Source organism: Periplaneta americana, chromosome 17 (genome assembly GCF_040183065.1).
Source record: "Periplaneta americana isolate PAMFEO1 chromosome 17, P.americana_PAMFEO1_priV1, whole genome shotgun sequence".
In the NCBI taxonomy this organism is placed as follows: Eukaryota; Metazoa; Arthropoda; class Insecta; order Blattodea; family Blattidae; genus Periplaneta; species Periplaneta americana.
The window spans coordinates 33,706,234-33,730,574 of record NC_091133.1 but is presented as its reverse complement, the minus strand read 5'-3'; the positions used below and the strand labels follow the sequence as shown (position 1 = coordinate 33,730,574).

At 35.0% G+C, this 24,341-nt stretch overlaps 1 protein-coding gene across 14 annotated transcripts in view; it reads left to right on the top strand.

Moving 5' to 3' along the window:
* LOC138692556 (uncharacterized) overlaps positions 1 to 24,341 on the top strand; it is an 84,626-nt gene that overhangs the window by 29,913 nt on the left and 30,372 nt on the right. For all 14 annotated transcript variants that reach the window (XR_011330080.1, XR_011330076.1, XR_011330077.1 and 11 more), the window contains one exon: positions 15,761 to 15,949. Coding sequence is in view for 9 of the 14 variants with exons in the window: in XM_069815522.1 (XP_069671623.1) it covers positions 15,761 to 15,949 (189 nt within the window). In the remaining 5 variants the exon portion in view is untranslated. The remainder of the gene's footprint in view (positions 1 to 15,760; positions 15,950 to 24,341) is intronic.

The window sequence follows — 24,341 nt, the reverse complement described above, 5'->3', positions numbered from 1 at the left end:
AACAGCTAAGGTTACATTAATTTTACAAAATAATTTGTGTTGATACACTTGAAGCCCTAGAATTTTTATGTGAAGAAGTTTTCTGTTAGATACATAAATTTGTAGGCATTATTTTACTGAACTTGGTTTTTTTTTTCTGTAATAAAGATAGGGTTACATTAAGACTGGGTGCAGACCAATATAGCAAAGCTCCTTTTGTCAAAAATCTCTTTTTGCTGAAATGTGCTCAGAAATGCTTTCGTATGGTTTAAGATAAGACTGCCACACACATATCAAGCAAGGAGCAAAAGTGCGATACAGCACTATTTGGCATGATTAAGCAAAAAGAATTTTGATCATTACACACAGTCAGACCATTGCTCTTTGGTAAAAGCATCTCGTGCATGCACAAGGTGCTGGGCACAATTTATTTTATAGTTTAATATATTATGGGTCATTCCATAGTGATACACGTAACATTTTTTAAGAAACTAACTATGATCTTCACAGGATATTTAATTAAATACACTCAGGGACAAAAAAAACCGGACACTTCTATATTTGCTTGTATTTTGTTGCCAATTATTTCAAAATGAAACAAAACCCATTTAAACAAAATAATGTTTCATTTAGCACCTTATATGACAACATTTGAAAAAAAAAAAATCCTCTGATGAGAAAATTTACAAAAAATTACAAAGGGCATATAACTATGGCATCGTTTGGTCTAACTGTTTTTTTCATTTTATGGTGCCTTAAACATTAAAAACTCTTTTTAGTAACGGGTATTACCCCCTCTGGCTTGAATAACTGCATCCATACGTCTTGGCATGCTCTCAATTTGGTTAGCAATGTCTTCTTGAGGAATAAGTTCCCATTCTTCGCCAAGTGCTCGCCTCAACTCTTGTAACGTTTCTGGTCTCGGTCGTCTATTCTTAACACGCCGTCCCAGCATGTCCCACACGTGTTCAATTGGATTCATGTCTGGATTCCTTGCTGGCCATGGAAGAACATGGATTCTCACACTTCTTGGAGATAATCTCCGACCGCATGGGCAATATACTGCCGTGCATTATCATGCATTAAAACAAAATTATCACCTACAAATTGGCCAAATGGCACAACATGATCAGCCAAACATTCATTTATATACCTATCAGCTGTTAGTCTTCCATTTTCAACAAAAACCAACTCTGTACGAGCATCCGTACACACTCCTGCCCAAACCACCACTCCACCACCTCCAAACGGCACATTTTCGGAAATGCAACACTGTGAAAATCGTTCTCCCCTCCTTCTGCAAACTCTTTCACGTCCATCAGGTGAGCATAGATTGAAACGGGACTCATCGGTGAACAGAACACAGCTCCACTGTCCATTTCTCCAATCCCTGTGATCATTTGCAAAACGCAGTCGTTAAACTCGATGCATCCTGAGAAGTCTGGGACCAGTTGCAGGTCTACTTGATATCAGTCCACTTGCTTTTAACCTCTTTCTAACTGATTTGGTCGAAATTGGTCGTCCATGCATGTTAACAAATTGCTGGGCTACACTAGTAGTTGGCAAGTTGCGCTCCCTAAGAACTCTCAACACCATAAACCTGTCTTCATTTGGATTTGTAGCTCATGGACGACCCGAACCTGGTTTCTGGTATATTCTAGGGTCTCTCTATACTGTTTTATGGCATCATGGGTTGTGCTTCTAGCCATATTCATAACATTTGCAATGTAACGTACACTGCGTCCATCATCGTAAAGGGCTACAGCTCGAGCCACATCTTCAGGTCTCATCTTGTTTTAAGACAAATGTTACAACCCCACTTAAACTCAGAAAATGTAAAAATAAAGAAATAACGAATGATAACGATAATGAAGCACAAAATGATTGAGACAAAATTGTTATAGCTGAGACTCCGAAAGCAAAATTGGAATATTTGGTTGTAATGGCTTGTTTATAAAACAAAAAACAATCAACAATGTATACACGTCTCCATAACAACAGATGGCTACCATAATATTGTATGAGAAGATAATGTTTTGCAAAATACCAGCAAATATTAAAGTGTCCGGTTTTTTTTGTCCCTGAGTGTACTTAGTAGTTCATGAAAAAGACATTACTGTCTTTTAACATAAGCATTCTTAAATATAAACAAATCCTTAATGAAAAGGAATAATTAATAATGTAAAAAATATTAAATATTGTATGGTGTGACACACGAACATTTTCTTGCCACTTGATTTATTACCAAAATGGAAAATGTTCATATTATTGTGCGAAATGATATAAATGCATTCAATTGTTTTCCAAACAATTAAGACACTTGTGTAGTGCATATAACTGCTAAATCACAAACTTTAAAAAAAATTAACAGTGCCGTTAAGAAATAAAATATTGCAGATATTTTGTGACACACGGACATTTCTGTCATGTTGGTTACTAATTGTTTTAAATGCACTATAATACATCACTTCTTGTGAAAAACTTATACATTATCAGTCTTACTAATAAAAACTCTGTATACAGACGTTTAACTGTCTTATACTTATACAATGAGTAGCTCGTTTATAAGTCATGTGTAAATTCCTTACTAATAATCACTACATACGCCGTGTATAACAGTATAACTGTTACAGAGCTACGTCATAGTTTCGTCATTACTTCGTTACGAAAGGTAATAGAATATCCGAGGTTCTCTACTGCATCCGGTAGAGCGCTCTAGTGTGGCGTGTTAAATATTGATAGTACAACTGGCTCTAATCGATTACCACACTACATTTTGGTCAAAGAGTACAAGCTACAGCAATATTATTCTAATAATTCTATGATCTTTGGTTTGTTCTTCTGTGTTTACAAGGTAAACATCATCATAAAATGACAGTCGATATGAACAGCTGTTAGATGGGCGGCCATTTTTTCCCTATATACAATGCTTAAACAAGGGGTTTCGTGTATATAATTACTGCTAAGCAATTCCCATTGTATAGTTACAGCCTGTTTATACGTCCATAGCTTATTCACGGTTTATTAGTAACGTTTTCTGTCTTAACTCTGCATAAGTCTAGTATAAAAACTATACACCGTTTATTAGTAAGACTGTATGCCTACAGTTCTTATTATACAAAACAACACTAGGTTACACTAAAATACACTTTTATATTTAAAATATCCACAGTTGTTTACAACCATATGTGGTGATATTTCCTGTGTAATGTTATGTGATGAATACACCATTTGTCAGCCATTTGTAGTACTTCCCCTCCTTGGACATCACAGACACTTTAAATTCTTCATCACCACAAGCTTTTGTAACTTCACCTGTATATTTGAGGTTCTTTTTTTACTTGGTCATTTAACGACACTGTATCAACGACTAGGTTATTTAGTATCAATGGGATTGGTGATAGCGAAATGGTATTTGTCGAGATAAGACCACGAATTCGCCATAGATTACCTGACATTCGCCTTATGGTTGGAGAAAACCTCGTAACCAAGTAATCAGCCAAACTTAAATTCTTGAAAATACTATAAAAATGTTCAAAATGTATAAATATTTATATCAATAGAACAACTAATATAGATGTTAAAAGACCTGTCTTTTAGAATTGCTAAATGATACCTAGGGTGAAAGTTAATGTTATTAAATAAAACGATTTTAAATTAATATCAGAAATTTAATACCATTTACCTAATGTGCAAATAATTACATCAGTTTATTTATACATAGGCCTAGTATGGTGGCTACCTACTTACCATAAAAATGTACTGTATAAGGTTGTTTTTTATATGAAATAAATGAACATAAACCAATTTTTATAAGTTTTTAATTCGAGGAATTAAAAAATTATACATATTTTTTATTAACTTTAGGCATAAATTAAATGTTTTACGCTAATTTTAGGCATAAACACTATATTTTTACAACATTTGTTGTTTAGTCAACTGTCCGAAGACACAAGTGATACCAAGAAGGCACCACTTATGAGGCAACTAGGTCAGGAGATAACGGAGTAGCGTGGCCAGTTCCTTTCTCCCTTACAACAGTTATGGGACACATATTTTCAAGAGTGTTTAACCTACAGTATATGTACATTGAAAAAAATAAGCACTGGTGCGTGTGCACACCACATGCGCACACACACACACACACACGCACGCACGCACGCACACCCCCCCCCCCCGCGAAAGATGGCGCCCAATGAGTGACGATGATTTTAATCAGTGGGTTTTGAGAAGATAAGTGCTGGTTTCGATCGTGTCACTGAGAAAGTGAATGTGTAGTGTGTTAGGCAGGTTAGGAAGTGATAGTGGTGGGGTTAGTGGCTCTTGGTCTGCCCTAATAATGGTGAGTTTTTATTAATAACAAAGTGGGACTCTTTTGAAACACTGTCATTGTCTTCTGGATCGGTTAGGATTCATGTGCTGTAAAGACACTGGACGTTAATTTACTGCTTCCCCGACGGATGTCGTCTATTAGGGATCAGGGAAGCACTGGTCGGGAAGAAACCGTACACAAGTGTGCGTGGCTTGCGTGAATGAGCAACGAGGGAAGACCTCATAGCTGTGAGAACTGTTGAGGAACCTTTTGGAGTAAAGCCATAAGACTGCTACGTAATATAACTTCGTGGTAAACATGACACACGACGTAGATCAATGTGTAGAGAATGCACTGAATGTACTCGTCAGTGTAACGGACAAAAGTGGAAATCTAAGAAATGACCTGAGGAGAGATATCCTAAACTCTGTAAGTGAACTAAGAAAGTCATTTATGGAGCTCAAAAGTGAGGCAGAAGAAAGGGAAACCGTGATTAGAAGACTAGAAGAAGAAGTAAAGAAACTGGGAGGTCAATGCACGGCCGCTGCAAGCAGAGAAGCAGAGGAAGTTTCGCAATCTCTTAATGTTAAGAGAAATTATAGAGCTGCTCTCCGAGGCGATAGAACAGAAAATATTGACAAGAGATACAAGATACTCATAAAATCCAAAATGAATGAATCCACTGAGGCAATGAAAGTGATACTGAAACGAAAGATCAACCCAACTCAGCTTAAGGTTGGCATAAACTCCATGAAAACACTAAGAGATGGGAGATTGATCATAGAGTCCGGAAGTAAGAGTGAAATTGAGCTGCTGGGGAAAACGATTGAAGAGAAGTGCAGCGAACAACTGGAAGTAAATGTCCCCAAACTACGTAATCCAAATGTGATCATTTACAATATCCCAGAGGAAATATCGATTGAAAATGCAGCTGAAATCATAAGTTCACAAAATGGAGAACGTAATGTAAGTGAAAATTCAATAAGACCTAAATTTATAATGACAAATAGAAGAAATACGAGACATTTGGTAGCAGAAGTGAATCCTGAAACATGGAGAAACATAGTGCAAAGAAAACTGAAGATTGGTTGGCAGATATGTAATGTTGATGATTATGTAAAAATCAACAGATGCTTTACATGCAGCAAGTTCAACCACAGAGCAGAGGAGTGTAAGGGAGAGGAAACTTGCCCTCTTTGTACAGGAACACATAAATTGAAGGAATGCAAAGCAACACAAAATGAGCTAAAATGTATCACCTGCGTCACACATAATAAATACAATAAGAATGAGAAAGTATGTGAAAATCACTCATCTTTAGATAAAAACTGCCCGGGTTTGCAATCAATAATAAGGAAGTACAGACAAAATACGGAGTACTAAAATGGGAGGCCCTGGAACACCATATACCCAAAGCAAACTGACGAATAAAATTCAAGTCAGAAATACACAAATAAATGTCATACAAATTAATTTACAGCACTCCAGAACAGCAACAGATAATTTAATGGAAATAATAAATCTCCAAGGAATAGATATAGTCCTCATTCAGGAACCATATATAATAAAGAACAAGGTAGCAGGAATCTCCAGAAACTTTAAAATACTGAGTCAAGGAGAAAATAAAATCAGAGCTGCAATATTAATCGCAAATAGATATATCGACGCGATTCTCATAAGCCAACTGACTGATGGAGATGCAGCAGTTATAGAAATTATCTATGGAAACCTAAGGTTCTATGCAGCTAGCATTTACATGGACATGGAAACTGATATCAACAATGATCTGAGAAAGATGGATAAAATAATAGATTACACTAAAGGATCAGGTCTACTGATTGCCGTGGATAGTAATGCTAGATCCAAAACATGGCACAACACAATTACAAACCCCAGAGGAAGAATTATAGAAGAATATCTGAGCTCGAAACAACTTTACATCATGAATGAGGAAAGCGAAAACACAACATTCGAAAGTAAAAATGGGAAGAGCAATAACGACTTAACAATAACCAACAGTAAATTAATGCCAAGACTCAAAGAATGGGAATGTGGAAGAGAAGAAAGCTGCTCAGATCACCGTTATATCACCTACAATATTAAACAATGTATAGATGAAATAACAGAACTCAAATTCTATGGTACAAAATATATCTTTAATGAAGAAAAGTTGGAAGAATTTAGTAAGGTCATAAAAAGGGAACTGTCTCAAAACGTAATAATGTTAACAAATAACATAACAACAGAAGAAATAGACGAGGAACTGAGTAGACTGACTAGCACAGAAACAGACTCTGAAAAAATAGTTCAACAGTTTGAAGAAAACGTTAGCAAAGCATGCAAAAAATGTTTTAGAGTCTCTAAACCAACAAATAAAATAAATAAGAGAAAATCGCTCCCCTGGTGGACCACTGATCTGACAATTATGCGCAAAAAGACAAATGCACTAAGACGACGATACCAAAAAACAAAAAATAATCAGGAATTGAGAGAACAGCGAAAAACGCAATATATGGAAGAAAAGAAGAAGTATGAGAAAACCATAAAAAAAGATAAAATAGAATCATGGAAACAGTATTGCAATCTCACATCATCAAACAATCCCTGGAATGCAGTTTATCATTTAGCAACAGGAAAAACAAGAAGCTCCCCACATCTGACTACTCTAACGAAACCCGACAGCACAGCTACACAAGATCTTAAAGAGACAATGAACTACATGAGAAGACAAGGAAATTGAGGACAATGAATATCACAAACTTTTAAGAACAGAAAACCTCAATTACATAGCAACTCAGAACGACCGAGAATTCACACAGGGAGAAGTAAAAGACATCTTAGAAAGAATGAATCCAAGGAAAACACCTGGAGAAGATGGAATCACTAGTAAGATCTTACTTAAAGTCTTTGAAAGCTTTCCGAAATATATGACTGCCATTTATAACAGCTGTCTAAGAATTGGTAATTTCCCTGAGCAATGGAAGAGAGCTACATTAATACCTATAGTGAAGCCAGGAAACGAAAAAATCTCAGAGGTCAGAAAATATCGCCCGATCAGTTTATTGAACACAGCAGGGAAAGTGCTAGAGAAACTTTTAATCAGCAGAATATCTCATCATGTGTACACAAAAAATTTAGTTAACGATAGTCAATATGGCTTTACACCACAAAAAAGTACTACAGATGCAGCAATGGCAGTCAAAGGCTACGTTGAAGAAAACTTAAGAAGCGGCCAGAGCGTGGTGTTGATAAGTCTCGATGTACAGGGAGCCTTCGATGCAGCCTGGTGACCTAGTATACTGAAGAGCCTGAGAGATTTCAACTGTCCAAGCAATTTGTATAATCTTACAAGAAACTACTTCAGTCAGAGAACTGCAGTCTTGGCAGTTAACAACATTAAAATTGAGAGAAAAGTAAGCAAGGGCTGCCCCCAAGGATCCTGCAGTGGACCTGGATTTTGGAATTTCCAGTACAATTCGCTACTCAATTTAAATTACACAAGACACACAAAAGTGGTAGCATTTGCCGATGATCTACTAGTAATAACAAAAGGTACAAGCACTCTGGAGGCGGAAAATTATGCTAATGTAGAACTAAAAAAAATCGAGTACTGGGCCAAGAACAACAAAATCAGGTTCAATGAACAAAAGACAAAAGCTCTGCTGATCAACAGAAAACGCAAAGACGGAAGAAACATAAATATTTACCTCAACAACAAAGCAATAGAGCAAGTGGAAAGAATAAAATATTTAGGAATAATTATTGATCAGAACTTCAACTTCAATGACCACATACAGCACGTTACGGAGAAAACTACTAAATTAATACATGCATTATCCAAATCAGCCAAGCTGAACTGGGGTCTTCAACATCAAGCTCTAAAAACGATATACAAAGGTGCAATCCTACCATTGTTATCCTATGCAGCACCGGTGTGGATAGAAGCACTTAACAGGAAATACAACTGCATGAAGTACATAAGAGTGCAAAGATTAATAAATATAAAAATAGCTAAAGCATTTCGCACCACTTCCACTGAAGCTCTCTGTGTATTGACAGGACTGACACCCATCATTTACAAACTACGAGAAATCGCTGAAGAGTACAAAATAATGAAACAAAGCTCAGAATGGCAAGTTGATATTCCATTAAATTACAAGAAATGGCCTCACCTAGCGGACTTTCCTACAATACAGGAGGCAAACCTAAAGAAGAATTACATTGTTGAAGTATATACGGATGGAAGCAGAACAGAACAAGGGGTAGGCTCTGGAATAGCAATATTCATCCACAATGAAATAGTACATCAGCTACAGTACAAATTAGACAAACATTGTTCCAACAATCAGGCAGAGCAGCTAGCAATCCTGAAGGCAATGGAAAAAATTGAGACAATAGAACTAATGTTGAACAGCCCTAAAAATGCAGCAATATACACAGACAGTAAAGTTACACTAGATTCACTACGGAACACTAAAAACCATAATCAATTAATAGAATCAATTAGGGAGAAATTCAGAATACTAAGCAAACAAAACTGGGCAATAGATATAGGATGGGTTAAGGCTCACATAGGGATACAAGGGAATGAAATGGCCGACAAACTGGCAAAAAGGGCAACAGTACTAGAAGGGTTGGAGTGCTACAAAAAGGTCCCAAAAAGTACCATCCAGAAAATATTGCGAGAGGAAAGTATAGCAAAATGGGAAAATGAATGGAGAAACACCACGAAAGGAGAAGAAACCAGACAATACTTTCCTACAGTCGCAAAAAGACTTAAACTAAGGATAACACTGACACCAAACCTCACTACAATGTTAACAGGACATGGACGACTAAGAGCATACTACCAACGATTCCACATCACTGAAGACTCAACCTGTTCCTGTAGAGGAGGGGAGCAAACAGTTAACCACATCCTATATGACTGTAACAAACTCGACGAGGACAGAAAGAAACTAAAAAGAAATATAATTCAAAAGGGAGGAACATGGCCTGCAAATAAAATGCAACTAATAGGAAAGTTCATGAATGAATATCGAAAATTTATTAATGCTATTGAGTTAGAGAATTTATAAGGGTATAAGTATTACAATGTTAAGTGTCAAGATATCGGTATGTTAAAAACTATCACATTTTAAACAATCTGTACGAACATATTGAAGAGAGATGCTTCATTGCAGTGGTCAGGAGGCTTCTATTTTATGTGTTGTGCATCGGTGTATTCTATGGGTGGAGATGAATGAGGGTAGAAGTGAGTGAAAGAGGAGGTGATGACATATGAATTAGAGCTTAATGGTGAATTAAGTATGCATTGTCTATCTGTAGCAGTATCTTTGTATTTTTTTTTTTTAAGTATGGGCTATTGTTGCCTATAGTGATACATTTTCAAATGATAAGATAACGGATATGTTCATTTTTCTTTTTTTATTTTCTTTTTAATTATTATTATTATTATTTTTTGACAAAAACAATAGTTATTATCTATGAATATGAACTATAAAACTGGCCAAACATCCCGAACATTAACTATTATTACTGCATAGTATATAAATAAGAAAAATATTTATCAAAACCTAATAAGAAAACCAAGGCATGTAGTATTACGCTGTGTAATGGAACATGTTGTATGATGAAACAAAACAAAACAAAACAAAACACACACACATACACACACACACACACACACACACACACACACACACACACACACACACACACACACACACACACACACCTAAATCAACAATAAGTATTTGAATTTCCACTACTAATTATGTTTAGGGGTAAGGACTTCTAATAACAACAAAATTTGTAACTGGATTTTAGGATAAACTTTAGTGACACACGAACATAACATTTTTGTTCGTGTGTCACGTGCTTTTCTTGTAGAATTTGTACATAAATCAAAATGCTGTCCATATAAGAAGTTGAGTGTTATATGATGTGTCTCAGTTTTACATTTATGAAATATTAAAAAATGAAATGGTTTTGAAGAAATATAAACAAATGCCCATTTCAGCATGACACACGAACTCTCAACCTTTCTTTGTAATAATTGTAATCAAGCACGAAATAATCATTGTGTTACGGATTCTATGCATTATAAAAGCACGAAATAATCATTATATTACGGATTCTATGCATTATAATTATTAATAAAGGTCAGCACTTCATTATTAACTGAATTTAACAGACAAAAGTAATGATTTATTTGCCTTAAATGTGCATTTAAATATGTGATTTCTAATAGATAATTTCGCGCTCTTAAAACCACAGATTTCTTTGTGCTTTTTCTCCTACTTATGTGTTGTTACACAATCGGTGTTGTCAGATTGAAAAAATTCGGATCATAAAAAAATGACATATAACAAGCAGAGATTCGTGAGATTTTTATTTTTCGTGAAATTGTCGCATTTTCATGGAATGACCCTTATTGTGTTTGCAATTCATTTAGCAGTTTTGAATCAAATGGAAATAGATGCAAAAAAGATGTTTTGTAGATGCAAAAAAGATGTTTTGGTAGAACAACTACTTTATATAATAAATAGAACCTTTAACCCTTAAGTAGTAGCGCGGGATGTTGTGAACACCCCAGTCAGATATTATGGAGCTCGTAACTATATATTCAGTAAGTTTGTACTTCTGAAACTTTCAGTACCTTTATTGGAATTGGTAAGGCAACAATAACAGTAAACATTTTTGAAATCTGAATTTGCATACTCGAGATAATAACACTTTAAGTGGCTGGGGTGGTTAAGTGCGACTGCTTAAGAGTTAATTTTTATTTTGGTGTGATGATTTTTACTATGATTTTTTTCTTTCTCCTTTTTATCTGATCATATTTACAATAAAATCATAAGTATTTGAAGATAATCTCTTGAAATTTCGTAATTTCTTTTATCACATCGCAGTTTTTGGTTCCATATTGTGCGATGTATTTTCAATTTCCCTTTTTTCGTTAATTGGGTGCATCCATAGACTCTTTATTTCTCTATCCATATGTATATTTATGTAAACATTACCACAATAATATCTTCCTCAGCCATAACTACGACTGAGTTATAATTAGCAGAAATGCTTTTGCTTTTAGAAAAAGCAAGACAGTACAAGCAAGAATTATTTTGCTCTGAGCAAAAGCATTTTTGATTAGCAACTTTGTTATGTTGGTTTGTACCCAGTCTAATATTGTAATTATTTATATGATATATATGCTTGGGTTGGATCCCCCTTTGGTCTCATTGAATGGTTTCTTCCGCGGTTTTCCCTAGCCCATGGGACTGAAGCCAGATGGTCTATGGCGAGGTCCACACCTGTGGAGTAATGATCAGTGCGTCTGGCAGGAAAACCAAGTGGCCCGGGCTCGAATCCCGGTTGGGGCAAGTTACCTGGTTGAGGTTTTTTCCGGGGGTTTCCCTCAACCCAATACGAGCAAATGCTGGGTAACTTTCGGTGCTGGATCCTGGACTCATTTCACTGGCATTATCACCTTCATTTCATTCAGATGCTAAATAATCTGATATGTTGAAAAGCGTCGTAAAATAACCCAATAAAATAAAAATAAAATCTATGGCAAGTCCTCGGCCTCACTTCATTTCACCCCATTGGTCTGATTACCTGGTTGGGTTTTTTTCGAGGTTTTCCCCAATCAAAAGGCAAATGCCGGGTGATCTTTTGGCAAATCCTCAGACCTCACCTCATCTCACTACATCTCGCCAAGATATTGTAAAAAATTGCAGAAAATTGTAAAAAATTGTACAAAAATTACAAAATTGTAAAACTGTAAAAATTGTAAAAATTGTAGTTGTAATATTGTAAAATTTTGACTTGTTCCACATCTTAAAGCTTCATTGCTCATGTAAGATGTATGGGATATAATAAATGAAATGAAAAATCATCCTTTGAGCCATACCATACATTTTTTGTTTATAAAGTTTTCATTTAAAAGAGTAATTATTTAATTATATAAATAATTAGTTCAATTTATAGTATATTTCATTTATCATTTTATTTTATGTGAGAAAAAAGTATTGGGTGGATTCATTTTCGAGTAAATTGCCATTTTGTGTGTCCCCTCTTCGACTGGGATAAAGATAAATTCATTTCTGAATAAAGATTATATTTCATTTGCATCATTTGTGGTTGAATTGACTTGTAGAATATGAATGAAGTTTGTCCAGAGGTTAGGAAAAATCATTGTACACACAGACAGATTGCATACTTAAAACTACTTTTTCGGTTCATAGATGGTGAAGTAAACCCCGAAAAAAAACGAAGTATATGATTATGTCTCGTGACCAGAACATAGTACGAAATGGAAATATAAAAATAGGAAATTTATCCTTTGAAAAGGTGGAAAAATTCAAGTACCTTGGAGCCACAGTAACAAATAGAAACGACACTTGGGAGGAAATTAAATGCAGAATAAATATGGGAAATGCCTACTATTATTTAGTTGAAAAGCTTTTGTCATCCAGTCTACTTAAAAAAAAAAACTGAAAGTTAGAATTTATAAAACAGTTATATTAATGATTGTTCTATATACAGTCGCGTGCAAATTAATCCGAATAACGTAATTACTTATGCAAAAACACTCAAACGGGATAAAAAAGGATCTAAGGCATACCTCAATAATCTATGTAACCTCCCTTGTTCCTAATAACAGCTCTGAGACGATTTGGCACGGATTCCACTAATTTCCCACAAATATTCTTTATTTCTTCATCACGAAACCATACACCAATGAGGGCAGAAATCATCTTCTCCTTTGTAGAACAATCCATTTTTTGCATTCTTCTTTTGCAAATTGACCACAAGTTTTCAATGGGGCTGCAAAAGGGTATCTGTCGGATACAGGGGGGAGAGCCGTTAATCCTTCCCATTGAAGGCTTTAAGGAACCAACCTGGACAAATACCCAATGTTCCATCCCTACCTTCCCGTGGTGCAGCTGTTAGTAAGCATAATTTTACGAGCTGAACTAAAGGGAGGGGTTATTCATCCATTAGCACTGGTCAGCTTGATGAGTTAATGACTGAATTTGGTATAATTTTCCTCTATCCAATACCTAATTCCCTCTTTACCCTTTCCTATCCAGTCCTCTGACTGAATTCTTACTTTCTTCGACCCCAACGACATTAGAGCATTCGAGGCCTAGGGGTTCATTTCCCTTTCCTTCCTCCTCTTTCTACTTTTCTGTTCCTAGTGCTGACCTGCTATGGCACTAAAATCGTCCTCCAGTGGCTTAAGGAGGGAAAGCTTGTGATCAACAAGATCTCCCAGCTAGGTCCAATGGACCCATCGACCAACAGCAGATGTGGTCCTCCAGATATTCTGGGGGTTGTGTGTGAATGAAGTAGCCACCAAAACGTTAAAATATGGTGTTCACTTAAATCGGCTACAACTTGCCATTTAACTCCAATATGAAATGAGTACCATTAAGGTAAAATTATCCAGAGGTAAAATAGTCCCCCAATCGGATCTCCGGGCAGGGACTACTTTAATGGTACAGAATCAACTAAACATCTTACAATGGAATGTTGGCGGTATAACTCTGTGCTTCAGTGGCTGGTCATGATAATATCTTTGAAAAATATTCGAGTGCAAGAGGTCAAATGACTTTATTGTCAAACGCCTGGCATTAGAAAACAACAACAGTTCTCAATGGGGTTGATGTCGGGTGAGTTGCCTGGCCAGGGGAGTACCTGAATATTCTTCTTGTTGAAGAATTCTGTAGTTTTTCGAGACGTATGGCATGGTGCCAGGTCTTGTTGGAACACATCTCTGCCATCCGGAAATGATTTTTGCAGCTGGGGTACGATTCTGGTTTCCAATAAGTGAATATATTTGTCAGAATTCATCATTCCCTTGATAGGTATTAGGCTAATGGTCCAGGCCCTTCATGTGTAAAACAACCCCAAAACATTACTTTAGGGGGGTATTTGGGTGCTTGTTGGAGATGAGCTGCTGTTACTTTTTCGGATCCTTTCCATACGTAAGAAACACGGTGGCCGTGGACCTTGAAATGAGACTCATTGGAAAAAAGTACATTCTTCTAGTCATTCACTGTCCAGTGTTGATGTAATTTTGCCCACATTAAGCACATAACAGGGGTTAGCAGTTGCTTCTTAATAGGCTTACGAGCCCTTCGTCCAGCTTCCAAAAGCCTACGCCGCACTGTTGTGACGTGAATATTCGCCCCAGTGGTAGCCATTAACTTGCGGGTTAAGTCGACAGCAGTTAGTCTAGGATTTAATTTACTTTTCCTGACATTTAAACGATCATCTGCAGGTGAAGTCTTCCTTTTCCGGCCACAGTTTCCTTTTTTCTGGGTGTGATGGATCCAGTCTCCCTGTATCGTTTTATGATCGAATTAACAGTAGCCAAACCGATGTGACATTCTGCAGCAATTTGCCTCTGTGTCATAGAAGAATGCTCTGCTAATGTTATAATTTTAGACCGTTTTCGTGGAGTTGTATCCATTTGTGAAGACGACAGAATGTACACAGAATTGCAGTATTAAGTCTTCAACACAACTGAAATGCTTATAAGTACAAAACGACAGGCAAAATGTCACATATTATAAAAATAATAATAACGAAAGACCTTCAACAATGGAATTACACGTACTACAGACGTCAATTAAAGCGGTATGAGCAGCTGTGAGGCCAACAATGACAGAAAATGTAAAAATATGTTATGTTCAGATTAATTTGCATGCTACTGTAGTTGTGAAACTTGGACTCTCACTTTGAGAGAGGAACAGAGGTTAAGGATGTTCGAGAGTAAGGTGCTTAGGAAAATATTTGGAGCTAGGAGGGATGCAGAACTGCATGTATTGTATTCTTCACAAAATATAATCAGGAATATTAAATCCAGATGTTTGAGATGGGCAGGGCATGTAGCACGTATGATCTAGAAATGCATATACAGTGTTAGTTGGAAGACCTGACGTAGATGGGAGGATAATATTAAAATAGATTTGAGGGAGATGGGATATAATGGTAGGAACTGGATTAATCTTGCTCAGGATAGGAACCAATGGTAGGTGGGATTATGTGAGGGCGGCAGTGAACCTCTGTGTTCCTTAAAAGCCATTTGTAAGTAAGTAAGATGCTAAACATTGTATAATGTATATGCATGAAAATTTCAAAATCTTTTTTTAGAGCATCTCAAAATACTAAAAATGATAAATGTAGCTTCGTGATAATGAATCAAGTGTCTTGAAGTGCCCCAAATTATTTGAAAAAGGAATAACCTTGGTGTTCTGGTTGTGGGTTCTGAATACAGTGGTACTGTAAACACCAGCTATAGAAAAACCAGCTCATGTTCTCTGTAAAGCAATGTATGAGGTCAACTTGTTTTTGTATTTATATTTCCATATTAATATTCAAAATGAATTTATGTGCTGGTTATCATGAAAGTGGATGTCATGCTATGCTAGTATAATAATTAATGTACTCTCATTTTAGGTTCAAAAGTAAAACGGAAGCTTTCAAAAGGAGAATCATTTTCTCAGAAGAAAAGAAACTTGAAGGTGTGTTCGCCTGTTCAACCATTGCGTTCAAGAAGAAGATTTATTGTAGAAAAACCAAACAATGATTTTAGTGAGCTTATTCGTGATCTACAAGCAATAGCAAAACAATGTGAGAATTTTAAAGGTAATCTGTGCATTCTTCTATTATTATTCAGTACACCTCACTTGACAGTATGTATCAGAGGAAGAACAATGTTTGTATGCATCTGAAGTCTGATTAATGTATATCTGTCAAAAAGAGAAGTGGCCACACTCTTGAACAGCGAATATTTTTTAAGTCCACTTCGAATAATGGTGATGTTACATGATGCATCCACTTATAGAAGCAGTTTCGGAACTAAGATATATGAACAGGAGTCATTTACATCTGCGTCTCTTAGAGCAGTGGTAATGTGTTCACTTAATGATTCGAAGGTTGTGAGTTCGAGCCTTGTTCAAGTTATCATTTTATTTTGTTATTGTTCTTCAGCGATATAAATAATATTCAAGTTATCATTTATATTCTGTTATTCTTTAGTGATATAAATATTACTCAAGTTATCATTTATATTCTGTTGTCATTCTTTAGTGTTATAATAATATTCAAGTTATTATTTTATTTTGTTATCGTTCTTTAGCAATATAAATTATATTCAAGTTATCATTTATATTCTGTTATCGTTCTTTAGTGATATAAATAATATTCAAGTTATAATTAGGGATTCGATTTGTAGGTTTTTACCTATTTTTTTCCTTGCTTCTGAACTCCTAATTTCTTCAATACTTTTCCGAATCTTGATCGTAGGAGTCTTATGTGTGATTGTGTTGAACCTAAAGAAACCTAAATCATTGTTGGTAAGTGTTATCCTGTATTTACTGCGTTATATATTGATTTTTTTTTTTGTTTTGAAAGAAATGTCAATACATTTCGAGAGGGGGAGGGGAGGGAAGAGAGAGGGAGAGAGATTTTTTGCAGTCAGGAACAGTAGCAGTAAATAATGTTGTTTTGTTTGTTTGTTACTCTTTAAAATAATTCTTGATCAAGTTTGAACAAATTTAATTCAAAAGTTGTGTGTGTACTATAAATTTTATTGATTGAGAATTGGAATTTATGTAGTTATATCAAGGCAAACTATATTAAATAAAATGTTTATTGTTACAATAATTTATTCAAATTACAAATGTTAAAGGGGAAGAAGTAAAAATTTCCAATCTTATAAATTTTAATAAATAGTTTGGTTCTTGAAAAGGCCAGTTTCGTGGTCCATGTTGCCTTAATAAATGTATGTATATATATATATATATATATATATATATATATATATATATATATAAAAAGAATAACTGTAAGGATACATTTTTAATGATCGGGCAGTTTTTGTGACCCCTTTCACAGGTTGGACATAAAACCTAAAAAAACCTATTTCACCTATTCCAAAAACCTAAAAATCTGGTCCTAGCTAATAATTTATATTCTATTATCGTTCTTTAGCAATATAAGTAATATAAGTTGTTAGATTTGAAACAGTACAGTTGCATAATACTAGTGTTAGTTTTTTCTTCTTATATTATTATATTATACTATTCTGTAACACAGCCATGCCAGAAATCAGACTCTAAATGTGCAGTTATGTGCGCGGATCGCCGGTCTGTGCAGACTGCATCATTCAAGGGTTGCTCTTACCAGTTCTTAGCTGGAGGGGTGTACAATAATCTATTCTGTGCTTCTAGGGTTGAATTAAATAGACATTCGGACATTATAAACACACTTAGCAGAAGGAAAAAAACACGGTTATTATCAGTGTCTATATTTGACACTTAGCAGAAGGAAAAAAACACGGTTATTATCAGTGTCTATATTTGAAAATTGTAATACAAGAAATTTTAGGCTTACTCAGTTATACTTGACAAAGTAGTGGTTTGTAAAGCATAATTTATTAATATGGTTTTTATATAGTATTTGAAGAAAAAGAATATTGCAGTAATTTCGAAACAACAAAAAACGAACAAGTATTTCATTTTACGTAGTAGGTGCTAATTATTTTAAAGTAATAGAGCCTATTCTTTCATTGTTCATCAAGCATTATTATTTATTGGGTTCATTGGTACACAAATGTTGAAGAAAATATATTCCCAATTAATTACATGCAGTAGGACATTGTGAAGTTTTTACACTGAAATAATTTCCTTGCTGTGTATGTGAATATAAATTAACATTAATATTAATAAATGATATAAATTAAGCTTAGAATTTAAATTCACATATAGTTTATAAGGAAAACGTCGAGAGCAAGTATCGACAAGTTTGGGAGCATTACTGAAACAAATTGAAAGTGTAGTTCACAAGCTATGAAGGGACAATATTCTATTTATGTCGGGTTTAAAGATTTATTAATGTAAGTATATTAGCATAATATAGTGACGTGAGATGGAAAATTTGCCATTATGTATTTCTCCAGAAAATTTTTCCGCTTTGCAAATAATTGCTTTCTTCGCTCCTTACAACCTCAAGTGCCTTACATGTATTCCTCACTATATTCTCATCACTTACCAGCTTATGAAATGAAAGTCGTAAGTCGTCTAGTCTTTGATGGCTGTGTTAGAACAGACTCCAAAACAACGCCATTGTCAAGTTAGTTTTACCGTGAGAGTATTGATTAAGAAATGAGCTCTGGCAATATCATATTTTGAGAACTTTACTAATCTGATCTAAACTGTCACAACACTATTACCTCGACCTGGACTGATAAAAGCTTTTCATTTTAAAATAACTATTGTTGGCTGAGGAAAACATTATAACAGTTATGTTATATGATTTGTAAATTCTCTTCTTTGTTATCTGTGAACTCCTCACTTTATTTATCATTACTCATTCACAGACACGGCCAAATCAGTGCCCGTATTGAAACTGCGTTACTGAAACAAAAGCTGATATGCTGTTGCAGGTCTGTATAGCCGTGTCGTGTTCCCCTCCAAGGCAATTCACTCCCTCCAGGCAGGGGAATAGAAAGTGCACATCGCACAGAGACTACTGCACAATGTGCAAGGTTTTGGCATGCCTGCTGTAACACAATAAAATGAAAAGGAGCGATGAGGATTTGAACCTGAGACGTTGACATCTAAATTCCGACTGAGCTACAGGGACACAAGTAAAGAAGCATATGCGGAAAAATTGGCCCATTCCTCCTCCAAGACATCATGATGATTTGTGAAAGCTTGTCCAGGATGCCTGGGATACGGTGGCTGAGAACTGAAAAGACTAGTAGATTCCATGCTCACTCGATTGCAAGATGTGATCGAGATGGGAGGAAGATGGACTAAATATTGAATCGTGGCTTTTTGTTTTGTTTTTTTGAACTTTCAGTTGTTTCAATTTTCTAACGCAGATTCCAGTAAGTTTGTTTTGTTTATGCCATGAAAGATATTTTCGTTGAGAATAAAATCTTTCTTTCTTTCCATTTGCAACAATAATATCTTAATAAATAATGATAAAGTCGTGGCATAATGCATTTGTGAACCTAATGTTAATTACTAAAGCAGTCTTAAAAGAGACAGGAGCAATTATATTTTCTCTCTCTTTTAAAAATAGGAAAACATGAAAAGCACTGTGTTGTATTTGAATGCATGACCTCATGAATACCAGCCCGAAACGCTACCATTACACTACAACAGTAACACATAGAAGACATTAATTATAATATAACTGTAAATATCAGGTAACGTGGTCCAACAACATGTAACATCACCTGTCTCCAAATTGTAGTGGAGATAGCCAAAGGGAACTTAGTTTCTAGAGAGCAGCCACTTTTTCTTTCGACAGCTGTACATGTAGCTAATCAGTGATGGTCTAGTTGTCTCATGAGTGGTGCCTTGTTGGTATACTTGTGAGCTTCAGACCTGTCTTTGGATAGTTGACTAAACAACAACAACAAACATGACAACATATGCATTCTTATAAAATCTTTATATTAATTTGAAAACTTATATATTATGTACATGGTGATATCATGGGTACCATTCTTAACATTTGGTCCAAGCTGAGGACCAGGGATTTTTAAGGGTGAAGAAGATTATTTGTATTTTTCCTTTAGTGTTCTATGTCGATTTAGTGTCAAAAAGAATCTGTACCTTTATGAGAGACTTTTAGGTACAAAACCTCCGTCAGTTATTCCCCATCTATCATCATCATGTTATTGTGGTTAATGAAGTTTGCTATGTGTGTGCATCCACTTCAAAATGGAATGAGCACTGCCAAGCTAGCAAGAATCCAAGAAGAAGAGGTCACTAGTGGGAAATAATTATTTTTAACAAAACTCATACCAAGTTTTAAAATTATAAACTTTGAAAAGAAAATTGCAGTTCATTTAGATTACAGACATAGACTGTCAGCTATTTTTAGGAAATCTTTTTAAAATATTGAGCCATTATTAGGTTTCTTGGCTACACATCAATTTCAGTTGGTACTTCTTGAGTGGACCAGCAGAGTAGCTAATGTTACAGACTAATGTGCATGAGGTCTTAGGATGGAACTGCTTCTTACACACACATTTGGCTTTTTTGTATAATTTAATTGTTTTTGTATTACTATTGTACAGAGTGTTTATGAAGTACCAATTCATTTTTGCGAAATAAGTAAAATATTAGAACGAAACATTTACCATTATGTTTAATTTGTTCAGTACCATGCATTTTAGTTCATTTCTATGTGACCACCCCCACATTTCAAAACACTGCTCCCAGTATTTCTTGTACGAAAAACATTCTGATCATAGTTGGAGTCATTGCACATGAATCCTTAATGCGAGTTTTGAGGTCCTGGAGGTTATTCACTTTCTTTGCATACACCTTGGATTTAATAAACCCCCAAGCAAAAGCATCTAAGTATGTTAGGTCTGGTGAATGTGAAGCCCATAGTCGTTGTGTGGCTCTACCAATTAACCTGTCTGAAAAGACTTCATTTAACTACCATATTTACTTGAATATAATACACCATCATATATTTAATCAAGATAGATTATAAATGCATATTTACCTCTAGCTATAGACTAGCTGCACCACATTTTTTTTTATCAGTATTAGAACTGATACTTCCTGTCAACAGGTCTGGGTTGTTGTCAGAACATTGATTGATAATGACTAATGTTATGCCACTCTCATCAGTAATTGTTGGTAATTCTTTTGGCTTATTTGAATATGCGCATTGTTAAAAGTTGTATATGGGTCATTCCATGTGAACTCAACCAATTTGAAAAAAAAAATGTTGCATGACTGTCATCAAAATTAACATTTTTTTTTTCATAAAGAAGTCTTAATAGTGTCCTCCAGCTTGGGGGTTGGGCAAAGGGCTAACAACCGTAAAAAACAGCTTGTTATAAAACCACACAAAGACCTTTGGGGAGACCGAGACGTAGATGGGAGAATAATATTAAAATGGATTTGAGGGAGGTGGGATATGATGGTAGAGACTGGATTAAGCTTGCTCAGGATAGGGACTGATGGCGGGCTTATGTGATGGTGGCAATGAACCTCCGGGTTCCTTAAAAGCCATAAGAAGTAAGTAAGTAAAGAAGTCTTAATATGACATGCATAATTCTGAAAGGAAAATCGTGAAATGTAAATAGTTTGCTTGCTAAGGCTGTCCAAATTTTTAAAAATTAGCACAGAAATACAAAAAACGTGATGTTGAATATAATATCTTATTAAAAGCAAATGACTAATGATAAATATTTTACTCATATATAATTTGAAAGAGCTTTTTCTACAGTACAAATTAGGCAAATAATTACGTCCCAAAACTCTAAGGGTTGTTCACAGGAGTGTCATATAATATAACGAAAAAGTCCTGAAATTAGGTGCTTCATAATATATTTTTTTTCAATTGAATAGATTTAAGATAGAGACTTGTTCTTTTCAGCACAGTTACCTCTCATATACTTTATCAATGGCATATATCAGTTTGCAGAATAATGAATAAGAAAATAAATATTTTGGTCAAAATTTTTTCAAGTTTTCACGACTATATTTGGCAATGTCTGGTTGAGATTTCAGATTTGATATATTTCTTCATATCCAGTACAGTTTTAGTAGTTTGTGTCTAAATTTCGTTTTCCATCTCCGACTGATTAATTTTTATAAAGTTTTTAAGAATTACACTCTTTTACAATTTCAAGAAAAATTCTAATACCAAATAACAGCATAATAATTGCATAACTTCTGTATATACTATACAATAATGGTTCCAAAATTCAAAATCATAGTAACAGCAGCCATAGTGGTATTTGAGATTACTTCTGATGGTAATATTTGGTACAATGTATTATTATATCTGATATAAAATATTACTAGCAGCAATCTAAAAGTTGATCTTACTACTCCTCCTAGCGACAGACCTTGACAACTATGTGAGACAGGCTTTTTCCTAACAAAACTAATTCCTAGCAGCAAACCATGGCAACTATGTGATACAAACTTTTCCTAGCAAAACTAATTTATTCACTACTATTCCTCCTAGCGACAAACCACAACAACAATGCGATACAGACTTTTTCCTAATAAAACAAATTCACTACTACTCCTCCTAGTGACATACTATGACAACTAACCGATACAGGCTTTTTCCTAACAAAACAAATTCACTACTACTCCTCCTAGCAGCAAACCATGGCATATGCGATACAGATTTTTTCCTAATAAAACAAATTCACTACTACTCCTAGCTGCAAACCATGGCAACTATGTGATACAGACTTTTTCCTAACAAAACTAATTCATTACTACTTCTCCTAGTTGCAAACCATGGCAACTATGTGATACAGACTTTTTCCTAACAAAACTAATTCATTACTACTTCTCCTAGCAGCAAACCATGGCAGCTATGCGATACAGGCTTTTTTCCTAACAAAACTTTGAGAGTTTCTCGTTCTGTCGGTATAAGGATTACAATTTTCTGTTGCTTAGTTTATTTGTGGTGAATTTCTAAAATGTTTCACAGACTTATGAAAGGTGTAAGATCTTATTGAGAGTAAAGAAATGTCACATATTATAGAAAGATGTTTCTATTTTGCATTTTACCAATAAACTTCTTATTGTTTCTGTATTTTATCTATATTTTAAATTTATAATATTCCAGGTTCTTCATTTTACAAATATCACTTTCTACATTTTGCTGGGTGATACACATAATAAAGCCATAGAAACACAAATTTTATATACAAACAGAGCATCTTATAAATTAACTTTATTTACAGTCACATTTCGAAAAAGAGTTCTTTCTGGAAGAAGCTTCGAGCTTTGATATACCTGCTTTGGTTTATCTTGTTTCAGTAGCAATAAAACCAAGTCCCTTCAAATGAGGGTGGAGATTATAGAAGGGTTGTAAATTTTCAGAATTCCTTCAAAACCTTGTTATTGTACAGGCTACCGGAACTCAGTTTCTTGAAAGACAAACTCAGTGATAGAACTACACAGTACGAAGAGAGATATTTTATTTTATTTCATTTTGTGCTACAGAATGCATCAACTAGTCCCTTCTGCCACTGGATGGATGGACGGCATCGCTCCACTCCACCCTCGCTCCACTCCACCCATCGCCATAACAATAAATACGAAGTGAGACATATGTCCTTTCTCTTTCTTTTCACAGTGAGACAAGATTCATCACACAGGCTTTAGAAACCTTGCATATTTGACAATATCGTAAAAAAACGTGTAGCAGAGAACTGTTGATGAATGAGAGAATGGATTTTTGACATTTACTTTATAGAGCTTCCACAGAGTTCTGTGTTTTCTTAATGAAAAGAAATATATGTCACATGGTTGACAGTATGGATTATAAAGAGGAGGAATACCCTTAAAAGTAGCATTGCATTTGCATTCATCTGTGAAAACAGAATTGAAATGTGCGAAGTCTGTCTGACCTCCCAATGAATCCAATATGAGCAAGAAATCTTGGCTCTTGCAATATTGTTGAAGTACATGTTTGACAAACATTTCGAAATGATTTCATCATATTCATTGACTCTAAAAGTTTCTTCTAAAAACATACATGCAGATGCGAGATTGCATTGACACTAATAACGTACCACAGTCTAATGAATGACCTGTCAGAGGCCACTACGAAAGTTGACAGCTTTGTGATTACATCACGGATTATATAAACAGCATTACATGTCCAATTCCTAAATAATTCTTTTCATTGGTGCAATAATTTTATTTTCATTGGCAAGAAGTGGTGACTCTACATCCATCTACATGTTGTATGTAAAACAGCCCATGTCTATTGGTTATAATGAAAGTGTGATTACTATAACTGAAAGAAAAGTATGAGCATAAAAAATAATTTTAAAATTAAAAAAAAAAAAGTGCTGGTTCTAGGTAGAATAATTGATCCACTGGCCTCATGATTACTAGTGTAGTACCGTATCCAGTTTAGTCTACAGAACTGCTTCAAGCTGTGACTCTCTATGTAATAGCTTACAAAAATAATAGAACATTTTGAAGCTAAAATCTCGAAAATGAATGCCCATTCGACACAGTTT